The sequence below is a fragment of the Pelobates fuscus genome, chromosome 3, assembly GCF_036172605.1.
Source record: "Pelobates fuscus isolate aPelFus1 chromosome 3, aPelFus1.pri, whole genome shotgun sequence".
Lineage (NCBI taxonomy): Eukaryota > Metazoa > Chordata > Amphibia > Anura > Pelobatidae > Pelobates > Pelobates fuscus.
Window position 1 is genome coordinate 152,734,872 of NC_086319.1, and position 12,362 is coordinate 152,747,233.

General features: G+C 44.0%; 1 protein-coding gene across 2 annotated transcripts in view; it reads right to left on the reverse strand.

Annotated features, from left to right (window-relative positions):
• Nucleotides 1-12,362, reverse strand: part of SYN3 (synapsin III) — a 457,322-nt gene that overhangs the window by 339,694 nt on the left and 105,266 nt on the right. The window contains exon 2 of one of the 2 annotated variants that reach the window (XM_063447546.1): nt 7,795-8,218. In XM_063447546.1, the coding sequence (XP_063303616.1) occupies nt 7,795-8,114 (320 nt within the window). In that variant the 5' untranslated portion in view covers nt 8,115-8,218. The remainder of the gene's footprint in view (nt 1-7,794; nt 8,219-12,362) is intronic. The other variant, XM_063447547.1, reaches the window with a different exon arrangement.

A 12,362-nucleotide genomic window follows, 5' to 3' on the forward strand; every position in this document is an offset into this window, starting at 1 on the left:
GAATGGGCTAAGGACAAACTTGCAGATCAGGCTGCTGGCCTTACTGATATTGTACAGGAAAAAGGAGAATCAGTGGAAAAGTTTCATGCAAGACTGTTTCAAATGTTTACAGATTTGGGATTTGATCTCACAGACAAGATCCATTCTCAAATGCTGTCTGGTTCATTTGTCCTAGGTGTCAAAGACTCCATACCCAAGGGAATCATTGCTGCACGCCCTGAATACAAGGTAGTTCCTCTGGATACCTTACTCCTAGTTGCTAGGGGTCTGGAATCTGCCCAGACTCCTAGAAAGCCCAATTCAGCTCCTCTCATGGTGTCCCGCCCCGGACCTGTCCCAAAAGGCACCAAACCCGAAGATGGATTTTGCTTTAATTGCAAAGCTAAAGGACACTTCAAAAATGATTGCCCAGAACCCAAGAAGGTGTTCAAGCCTGCTCCTGGCCCCAAGGCCACAAAAACAGTTCCAATAGTTGAGGAACCAGATGACTAGGAAATTGGCAAGCCTGTGTTATTAACCCCTGTCATGGCAGTGTCTTCAGGGGATAAGGGGGGGCCACTTGCCACTGTGACTCTACCCATTGAAGGACAACCTACTACATTTCTTGTTGACACAGGTGCAGCCCGAAGTGTTCTACGAGAACAAGATCTGCCAGACCCATCATTTCTGTCAAATATTGATGTCTCTTGTGTAGGAGTGGATGGCCTACCTAGACACAGTCCTTTAACAACTCCATTACGAGTTGGCAACTATCCTAGCTTGCTTGCTCGTTTTGTGGTGTCCTCCACATGCCCCATTAACCTGTTAGGCGCTGATGTCCTTTCACGCCTGCAGGCATCTTCACCCCAGATGGACAGGTAGAGTTATCTACCCCTCTATCTGTGTCAGATACCTCAGCCTTATGCTCCCTGCCTCTGATGCTCCATTTAGAAGAACCCCATGAGGATGCAAAGGAACTGAGGTCCAATTTCCCGGATTCACTAAAGACACAAGTACCTGCAAAACTGTGGTCCTCAGGCCCAGAGGACATAGGTCACCTAAAAGTTCCACCTGTGGTGGTAAAACTCATTCCAGGAGCAAAGCTACCAAGGAAACCACAAATATCCTTTAAAACCAGCTCAAGCTGCAGCTATCTCAATTCAAATCAAAGCACTCGTGGAGAAGGGTGCTCTCGTGAAATGTGAATCAAAATGCCACACCCCATTGTTTCCTGTGAAGAAGAAGACTCCAAAAGGTGAACCTGAGAAGTATAGAATGGTCCAGGATCTCCGTGCAGTGAATGAAGCAACAGTCCTGGACACCCCTATTGTACCAAACCCACACACTCTGCTCTCTGGGGTCCCACCTTCTGCAAAATACTTCACAGTCATTGATCTGGCCAATGCCTTCTTCAGTGTACCCCTGGATCCAATTTGCCAATACATGTTTGCCTTCACACATGAAAAGCAACAGAATACATGGACTGTCATGCCCCAAGGGGCACAAAACTCTCCAAGTCAATTTGCAAAGGCCATGTGCTCTATCCTTGATCCATGCCAATCAGACCATCCAGAAGTTGTCCTACTCCAATATGTGGATGATTTGCTGCTCTGTGGAGATGACATACCCACAACAGAAGAATGTTCAATTAGTCTCCTTTGCTACTTAGCAGACCAAGGATGCAAAGCTTCACTTCTCAAGCTTCAATTCTGTCAACCTACTGTCATCTTCCTTGGCCATTGTCTATCTCAGGGTACTAGACATCTCACTCGTGACCGAGTTAGAGCAGTACTGGATATTCCACCTCCAAGGACTTCAAAATCTCTACATGCCTTCTTAGGCCTCATTTCCTACTGCCGAGCATGGATCCCAGAAGCCTCTCTGCTCATGCAACCACTTTATGATGCACTCAAGTCAGACCCATTCTGCCTGACCAATGAAGCACAAGATAACTTCTGTACATTAAAACGTGCCATTGCATCTGCTCCTGCTCTAGGCCTACCAGACTATACCAAACCCTTCAAGTTATTTGTCTCTGAAAGACAAGGCCACGCTACAGGAGTCCTTACTCAAACAAATTAATTAAGAGGCCGTCAAAGGCCTATTGGATTTTTCTCCTGCCAGCTGGATATTGTGGCCAGAGGGACCCCTTCTTGCCTTCGGGCCGTTTTTGCAGCAAGAGAACTCATTGAAAGAACTGCAGACCTGGTCCTTGGCCACCCTCTAGTTGTCTTGGCCCCTCATGACATCTCTGCCATCATCAACCAAGTACAACTCAAGCATGTGTCTCCTGCAAGACACCTACGTCTTCAATGTCATCTCCTGTTACCTGACAACATTACCATACAAAGATGTCAAGTTCTCAATCCGTCCACTCTTCTCCCACTACCTGAGGGAGGTATCCACTATGGGTTTATCATGGATGAAACCTACATCTACCTTCTTACTGGTACCATCAAGAGAATGCATCCTGATTTAGCCTTTCATGATGGACAAACACCTCTCTGCGAGGGAGCAGGATATGCCTTCTGTACCATGTGGTACAAGCCAAACACCACTCCTGAACCTTGCTACGAAGATGAGCTCTATCATCTGGTGGAGGTGAAACTCACTGCACAAGACTTCTACTGTGACTCTGAAGGCAACAGCATGGTCCTGATTCTTCTACCTTCAGAACTCAAATACTTGTATCGTCATTGGGACATTGCCGTCCCACATGTCCCTGTCACCAAACTGAAAACAAGATCATGGAATGATCTTGGACCCATGGCAAAATTATGGGCCACCATGAATGAATCACAGCTACAGGAAAATGGCATTGTCAGATACCCAACAATTGACCATCTTGAAGCATGGCCACGCCACTTCCTGGAAAATTAATTTCAAGATCTGGTCATAGTGAATGACTATGACCCAGAGACACCTCATGACTGTTTTGAACAGATGAAAATGGAGACAATACACCTACCAACTGTACATGAGGATCCATTAGCAGATCCTGATCTCACTCTGTTTGTGGACGGTTCAAGGTATGCTGATGAAGAAGGAAAATACCACACAAGACATGCCGTAACCACAACAGATGAAGTTATCAAGTCATCATCTTTACCACCAACAATGTCTGCACAAGAAGCTGAATTGCAAGCCCTGACTTCAGCATGCAAGATCTCCGAAGGAAAACGTGCCAACATCTACACAGATTCAAGATACGCTCTGGGTGTGGCACATGACTTCGGACTAATTTGGAAAACAAGAGGATTTCTTACCACTGCCGGTACGCCAGTCAAACACAGTTCTGCAATCAAGGAACTAATGGATGCCCTCCTACTCCCGGAAGAAGTGGCCATTTTGAAAGTAAAGGCACATGGGAAATTGGATACAGATGAAGCAAAGGGCAACCACTTGGCTGATCAGGCTGCTAAGCAAGCAGCAAGAAAATTGCAGGAAGTGGATGAAGAAGTGTCCGGACACGAAGAAACTCCTATTTTTACCTTGCAGACTCTTCCTACTGACCTAAGAATCCTACGGGAACAGCAAGCTACAACTGCCCCTGAAGAAATACAGAAATGGAAGAAGAAAGGAGCAGTCCTAAAGGATGGAGTATATTACAACAACTTTAGATTCTGCCTTCCTAAAAATCTATATCCAGCAGTTGTCCAATGGGCACATGGACCTGCACATCTGTCAAAAGACTTAATGGCTGCCCTCATACAAAAGTATTACGAAGCACCTGGAATCACAACATTGATCAACAGCTTCTGTAGGGCCTGTGTCATTTGCGCAAAATGCAACCCAGGAAAACCAATCAAAGTGCCCTTGAAACACCTGGCTAAGCCTATCTACCCATTCCAGAGAATTCAGATTGACCACATACAAATGCCCAAGAGTGGGCCTCATGAATATGCGCTAGTAATAGTGGACATGTTTTCAGGCTGGCCAGAAGCCTACCCAGTGGCCAATATCACTGCCAAGACAACAGCAAAACGTCTACTTGCAGATATTGTATGTAGATTTGGACTTCCAGAAGTCATTGAAAGTGACCAGGGCCCAGCCTTTACAGCAACAGTGACTAAAGAAATTTGGACTGCTCTGGGAGTGACCCTAGCTTTTCACACCCCTTACCACCCACAAAGTAGTGGCAAAGTGGAACGCATGAATGGCACCCTAAAAGCCAGAATGTTAAAAATGTCACAAGAAACAAAGATGCCCTGGCCAGAAAGCTTGTCAATAGCTTTATTCAGCGTTAGGCACACACCTAGAGGGAAGCACTCACTATCCCCATATGAGATTCTATTTGGGACTGCACCCAGACTAGGTTGTTATTACCCTCAACAGTTACAGCTTCAAACTGATGTTTTAGTAGTTTATGTAACTGAACTTGCAAGTGCCTTGAACAAAATACATGCCCAAGTTTTCTCTTCAATTCCAGATCCCGAATCTGACACGGGTACCCACAACCTGCTTCCCGGAGATTGGGTTCTGGTCAAGAAATTTGTGCGGAAACATACCCTGGAACCAAGATTTGACGGACCATTCCAAGTTCTCCTGATCACATGAACCTCCATCAAGTTGGCCGGCAGGCCACATTGGATCCACGCTTCCCATTGCAAGAAGACTCCTGCTCCAGAGGAAGCAGATACCGCACAACCATGTACCTCTGGTACATCATCTGCTTAATTAGCTTAATTAAGGCCCAACAAGTAGCCATTACTAAAGATGCCAGTGGGTATACCTTCTGGTACAATTCTTCATGTACCCGTGTGGCTACATACACTTTTGATTACTGTGACATTGTAGACTGCCCATTTCCTACATCACAAATTCAAACTATCTATAGAGATATCCCACATGTAAAGGACCCCTATGTTTGTGTAGTTGACAAACAATGGGGGCATAACTGTAACCATTGGGGGGCTGCAGGGTGGAATGCTGGGCCTGCCTGGGGTTACAAACCCAAAAGTGCCTTATCTAAGGTAGATGACCATGGTAGATCCCTCCTCCAAAGAATGACCCTAAGGAAGCCTGGAGGAGGTACACCCATGAAATTAATCCTAAACATAGAGCATCCCAGCCCAACGGATGCAGATCAGTATGTAATGGGAATGTATTGGAAGAAAGGTTCCTATAACAAATTGGGGCACTTCTACCTAAAAGATATGTGCCACTCTCCAGAGTGGCAAGGGGCCATCCACATGGTCTCAAATCCATTAAAACCACACATCCAGTCCTTTAAAGACATGATGGCCATCGCTAACCCCACCTTTGAAGATACTATGGCCGCTGAAACAGGTTTTAATGATGTTAATTTACTGTTAGAATGGATGAAATATAATGCCAACAAACATAACAGAACCGCATGCTATGTGTGTGGTGGTGCCCGGCCTCACCTTGGCACCGTACCTTTGACTTTGCCAGTAGATATAGAAGAATGTGTTTTGAGTCTTTTTGCCTACCACTACAACTTTAATAGGTCCCTCTGCAAAGCATGGACAGTAGAATACCCTCTCCTAACCAAGGATGTCAAACCCCCAGATGGTGTTACAGTTTCCAAGGGAAACTACACCTGTTATGCCAATTATGATGGAATTGGTAAGTTCTTGGGTAACTTCTCCAAAGGGTATTGTGCCACCTACAGAACTGTCCCTATGTACCTGTTACAATTCCATACTAGGTCATTGGGGGATATTTACTGGGATTTACAGCTAAGATCCAGGATGGACAAGGAATGGTGGGGGGAGTGTACCCTGGCTAAAGCCATCATGCCTATACATAATATCTCTGACACACACCCTGACATACATGAGTCCATACACACACCAGCCAAGGTTAAGCGTGAAGCCCCAGTAAGAGGCAGTTTTGACCCCCACATTTACATTGATGCCATTGGGGTGCCTAGGGGGGAGCCTAATGAATTTAAAGCAAGAGATGAAGTTGCTGCAGGGTTTGAATCACTTTTTACCATAGTTACTGCAAACAAGAATTTAAATTGGATAAATTACATTTATTACAACCAACAACGCTTTGTTAACTACACCAGAGATGCCCTCCAGGATTTAGCCGAACAGCTGCAGGCTACATCTCAAATGTCCTTCCAGAATAGAATGGCCTTAGACATGATTCTAGCTGAAAAAGGGGGCGTATGTAAAATATTGCCCGACACCATGACCTGTTGTACGTACATCCCAGAAAACACAGGTCCTAATGGTAAAGTCACCTTGGCCATAGAGAAATTAAATAAGCTCTCTGAAGAGTTAAAAAGGAATTCTGGTATAAAAGATCCCTGGGAAAGATGGTTTGGTTGGATGACTGGATGGCAAAAAGCTTTAATGCATATTGGTATGGCATTACTAATTTTTCTCTTTATTTTTGCTCTTCTCGTTTGTTGTGTCCTCCCTTGTCTAAGAAAATTTCTGCAGAAGACTGTAGACCAAGCGGCACCAACTTTTGCACACCTGACAGTTGATGACCAAGATTTCCAAGATTTCAACTCACCCTGTATACCGCTGCGAACTATCCCTTTTACTGATAAAGTGCAAGAGTTTTAGGTAGGGAACCAGCTTAGGGACAGCGTCCGTCTCTATGGAACTGACTGCCGTGCGGAGATGTGGTGGACAAGCCACCGCGGGTTACCAGCGGAGTGAAGAGATTTCCTGACCGTATTGACGGATGTGCTGCAGCCTGTTAGGGAAAGGAAGGGACAGAATTGCACTTTGCAATAACACCTAGCTAGCGGTCACTGGGTTTCTGTGCCTTTGGGCTAACACATCTTCTGGTATTAACAAATAAAGTTTATCTTTTTTAGAATCTAACATTTCATAGGGGGGACCGATGTAGAATTATTAAAAAAAACCTTTATTGATCCTGTATTGAATTTTTGTACTAACTCCATTTTAACTTCATTACATGACAGATTTCCTAACAGCATTTAGAATATTGAATAGAGAATGTATTTTCAAGAAGGACATGACTAACACCGGAATTATCAAGTTCCTATAATATGAAACAAAGTATACTATAGCTAGGCCATGAGAAAACTGCTCTAATGAAATGTTCTTTCATAAAAAAGACCCTGAACCTGACCCCGAGTCTGACATCACTAACTACCCAAAATGACGCCCGAGCCCCCCTTCCCACTGAGTAAGCCTCGTGCTGGGTAAGATGGCGCTTGAGCCATCTGTCCACACCCGTGTCCAAAATGACGCCACCTCCCGGTGGGAGGACACTTAGTCAGCCACTTAGTACTTGAGCCAATTAATAATATTGATGGGTGGACATTGACATAGCCACTTAACACCTAATCCAATTAATGATGTTTATTTGTTGTTATCTTGATATTCAATGATGATGTAATTTTGCTCTTATAAGGGTCTGCGAGCCCGCTTTTAACCAGATGCCATTAAAGTTTCTCGAAGTGCTTTTAACCTGAACTCCGTGTGTCAGTGTGAATTTACTTCTGCGTATACGCAATTTAATCATCTCAGATTTGGACAGGAACAGATAGACATTTGAACATATTTGTTTATTCTTAAAATAATCTATATCAATTATATGTATTTAAACAGGAAGTGTATAAGAAGGATGTGTGAGTCTCATGCAGATAACTGTGACAAGGGCTGTATAAATGAAGTGATTTTACTCCTAGACGGCAGATAATTGAGCAGTGACACTGCAGGGGCATGATCTAACCAAAACTGCTTCATTAACTAAAGTTGTTTGGTGCCATTAAGTACAATATCATCCAGAATCAGAGCTTAGACATATTGCATGGAAAGAGTGAAATAAAAGTTTACATGCACATTTTTGAAAATAACTTACCAGTCTGTGTGTGCATCATCAATCACTAGAAGTATCTTGGGCTTTAGTACCACAGGAAGCGCTGGAGGACCTGTCTGTTCAACTAGTCCCGCCGCTGCTTGGGTGGTCTGCTTGACTGCATTGGTGATGGAACTGAAGAGACTAGACCCTGTGGAGGGTGCAGATGCTGGAACTGGCGGCGGCTGCTGTTGCTTTCTTTCCAAGGCTGGTGAAACCGGGGAGCTTGTGGAGTTGTCTGGCCTTTGAAGGTCCATCATGTAGCCATTGGGTAGGTTAGCCACAAAGCTGCTATCTGAAAGGCGTCTGCGGAGGAAATTCATGGTTCAGCACAGGGAGCTGCAGCAAATAGGTTTATTTTTGGGAGTTAAAGATGTAAATTCGGTTTTCCTTGAGGGTCCCCTGCTACTTGACTTTACCTTTAGTTCTGTTTAAGAAAATAAGCAATGCAAAATCCCATAAATAAGAGAAATGAATGAATGATAAATTGTTTCTTGTTGTACATGTAAATAATTCACAACCTCTAAGCAACCTGACGACTACAGCTCACTGAGTGGGTGAATGTGCTGGAGACGGGTTAGAAACTAATAGAGCTCCCTTAACAATAATATGCAATATACAAATAACTGTCAAATTAAAGCTTAACCTACCATATTGGCAAATGCATTGCAGCAAAAACATGTAGTCAAACACGTAATATATCAGTGGAGATAGATGTTGAGTGTTTACAAAGCTAACAAATGTTGTGTAAGTATTTCTCCTGATGAGAACATTGCACATTTCACCTCCGGAATTAAACACATTCCTCCAGAATTATAACATTGGTGGGTATGGTGGAAGGAGCTCTGTGGGAAATGTTCCAATAATACTTATGGTAGAATTATTGAAGTGTTTAGCACTGCATTTGGTAATTACCATATATACTTGAGTATAAGCCGACCCGAATATAAGCCAAAGCCCCTAATTTTACCCCCAAAAACTGGGAAAACTTATTGACTCGAGTATAAGACTAGGGTGGGAAATGCAGCAGCTGCTGCTAAATTTCTAAATAAAATTTGATCCTAAAAAAATTATATTAATTGAATATTTATTTACAGTGTGTGTATATAATGAATGCAGTGTGTGTATGAGTGCAGTGTGTGTGTATGAGTGCAGTGTGTGTGTATGAGTGCAGTGTATGAGTGCAGTGTGTGTGTGTATGAGTGCAGTGTGTGTGTATGAGTGCAGTGTGTGTGTATGTGTATGAATGCAGTGTGTGTGTGTGTATGAATGCAGTGTGAGTGTGTGTGATGCAGTGTGTGTTTGTGTATGTGTTGCAGAGCCTTGGTGGGGGGTGGACATTTTTATTATTATTATTTTATTATTATTTATTTATTTTTCGTCCCCCCTCCCTGCTTGATACATGGCAGGGAGGGGGGCTCTCACTCCCTGGTGATCCAGTGGCATTGGCAGTTCAGTGGAGGGGGGCTGGCAGCAAGCATTTACTTACCTCTCCTGTAGCTCCTGTCAGCTCCCTTCTCCTCCGCACGGTACGGTCAGTTCCCTCTGCAAGTCCCAGTGTAAGTCTCGCGGCCGCGCTATGACCCCGCGGCTCTCGCGAGACTTACACTGGGAGCTGACAGGGGACCTGACCAGACCGGCGCGGAGGAGAAGGGAGCTGACAGGAGCTGCAGGAGGAGACAGGAAGGAAGAGCACTTCCTTTCAGTCCGGCTGGGTACAGGAAAAAATAGGATGGTAGCGGGGACGGGGCTTACCGATTGTCGGGGGCAAGCTTGCAAGTGGTGGAGGTGAGGTTAATGGCTGCAGAGGCGGAGCTAAAAGCTCCCAGAAGCTCCTTGTAACTGCTGCACAGGAAGAGGGAAGCAGGAAGGAGACCCTGCTTCCCCAACAACTAGGCTACAGCTGCACTGCCTCCACTCCTCTCTTCCAGCCATAATGGAAAGAGGTGTGTGTGTGTGTGTGTGTGTGTGTGTGTGCGACTGTCTGACTGTCTGCTTGTGTGTTTGTGACTGCCTGCTTGTGTGTGACTGTCTGCCTGCCTGTGTGTGACTGTCTGCGTGTGTGTGACTAAAACTGTGTGTGGCTGTAGCTGTGCCTTTGTGTGTGCCTGTATGTGTGACTGCAACTGTGTGTGTGACTGTCTGCCTTTAACTGACTGTGTGTGTGCCTATCTGTGTGCGTGAGTGTCTGCCTGCCTGTAACTGAGAGTGTGTGTGACTGCTTGTAACTGAGAGTGTGTGTGACTGTGTGCCTGTAACTGTGTGTGTGACTGTCGACCTGTACCTGTGTGTGTGTGACTGCATACAGGCAACTGAGTGTGTGTGTGACTATCTGCCTGTAATTGAGTGTGTGTGTGTGTGTGTGTGTAACTGTCTGCATGTATCTGTGTGTCACAGCATTATGTGACATACTTAGTCTGACCCTCTGTAATTCCGCAGAGGCAGTCTGGCACCACTGGCATGCACTTCTCTGCTGGCTGCAGACCATAAATAGCTGTCTTCCGAGCTCCGGACAATCAGTACGTTACCAGAGGAAAGCTCTGACACTGTAAATGCCTGAGCTAACGAGACAGTTACTCATACTCTGCTCCCGGTGAAGGGGCAGACCAGATTCCCAGCATACTGCAACACCAGAGATCTGCATTACCCCCTCACTGCAAGGTAACAACAGGGAAGGGGGAATGAATATTTTTTTTTTAAATCATTATTCATTTAATAAATCCCATATACAAACCTACACCCCTATACACACACACACATATATGGCTGACTTTTCGCACAAGGCGCCTAATGGCCTAAGGCCGGCCCTGCTTACGTGAGTGGCAGGGCAGCCAGTTTGAAGTGGCCTGGATATTTACCAGTTAAGTAACAACAAAATAGGAAAGTGAGGAGGAGGAAAGGCACATGCAACCTGGACAATCAGTTTAATTCCAATATTTAACTTTGTGCTGCTATCTGCTCAGTTTTATCTGGATTTTTTAGAAACTATTATAGAGCAAAAAACCCAAGCTGAGGAATTAATTGTCCTAATTACCACACAAGAAATCATAATAGTAACAAAGTATTTAATCAGGAAAGGTTTTCAAGTACATGGAGTACTGGAGATACCTTAGCCCATGGGTTGTTACTATTACCCAATCTAAGGGTACTCATTTTATCTACCTCAGAAGGATGAAGGGCTGAGTCAACCCTGCAATGATTTGAACCTGTGACCTAAGAGTTGAACAGATTCTGCTGATGATGCATTAGCACACAGCTATCTCACCAGAAGTCATCCCAAAAACGCCACAGCGAAAATTCCCAGGTCCAGATGGTTATACAATAAGCTACTACAAAACATTGCCAGCAATGCTGATAACCTATATGTGCAATCTTCTCACCAGCTACATGACATCAGAAGTAGTACCGCTAGAAATGCTTAGCGCGCACATAGTTACCCTAAAAAAACCTGGGAAAACACCAACCAAATGCGCTAACCTCTCTAATTAGCAATCTGCAAATCTTGTGGGCCCAGGTCAAATAAGATTTGGGCAGATGAAATACATATGATATATCATGGACAGGCAGATAGATGTGCAGCTCTCAATATGCATTTCCAAATCACATATCTGAACAAAATCCAAATGTCACTCAACTCCTTCATTGATTTATTTAAAAGATCCAGGGTAGCGGTGACAGTGTTATACAGGCATAAAATTAAACAAGATTTGGGTGTCCCGAACCTAGTGGCATGTTAAAAAAAAAACGACATTATCACAAGCCATACTCTTCTGCTCAGCCCCACGTAACAGTAGTTTGGCCAATATAGAATAGGCAGTAATTTCCTATAAAATAATAGCACATATGCTGTGGGTCCCCTCCTTAGCATCCGATATCCCCAAGCTGCAGAGCAACACCATGCAGTCTATAAAGATATGGCACAAATTTGGTATAAGCATGCATGCCCTAATTGAGCATTCACTTCCTAACTGGCATTTCTGGAGTAGTTCCAATACAGACCCTGGAACATTAGCCTAAGTGTATGGAACTTGAAGGGATTAACCGCGTGTAATGTCTATTTGTGGGCAAATAAATAGCATCCTTTGCCTATTTAAGTGAAACATTTACCTTCAAACTAAGCAACATATACAAATAAATGCAAATCAAATACTTATTCTCAGGCCAGGAAAAGGAAAGGGAAGTAGGAGGCAGATTTAAGGATTAAATTCTACAAATTAGGATGGAAACATTTCCTCAGCAATAACAAAGGGTGCACCTGGTGTACTAATCATTACAAACTACTAAGGAAAATACTGCTAAGATGGCATTTGATTCCACTAAAGCTCTAACACATGTACCCGGGCACCTCAAAAGATTGATTGAGAGCCTGTGGAGGTTGTCCCAGAGTCGCTAGAAATATTTAAATATATAATCAGAAAGTATTGATGTGCAAAAAATATAACCGCATTAACAACCATTTTGGTAATATTTGGTAACATCTTAATCTGGTAACGATACTGAGACATAGATAAATGTCAAAATAAATACAGAGAATGGTACATTTTAAAATCAAAATGTATGCTTAATCCAGT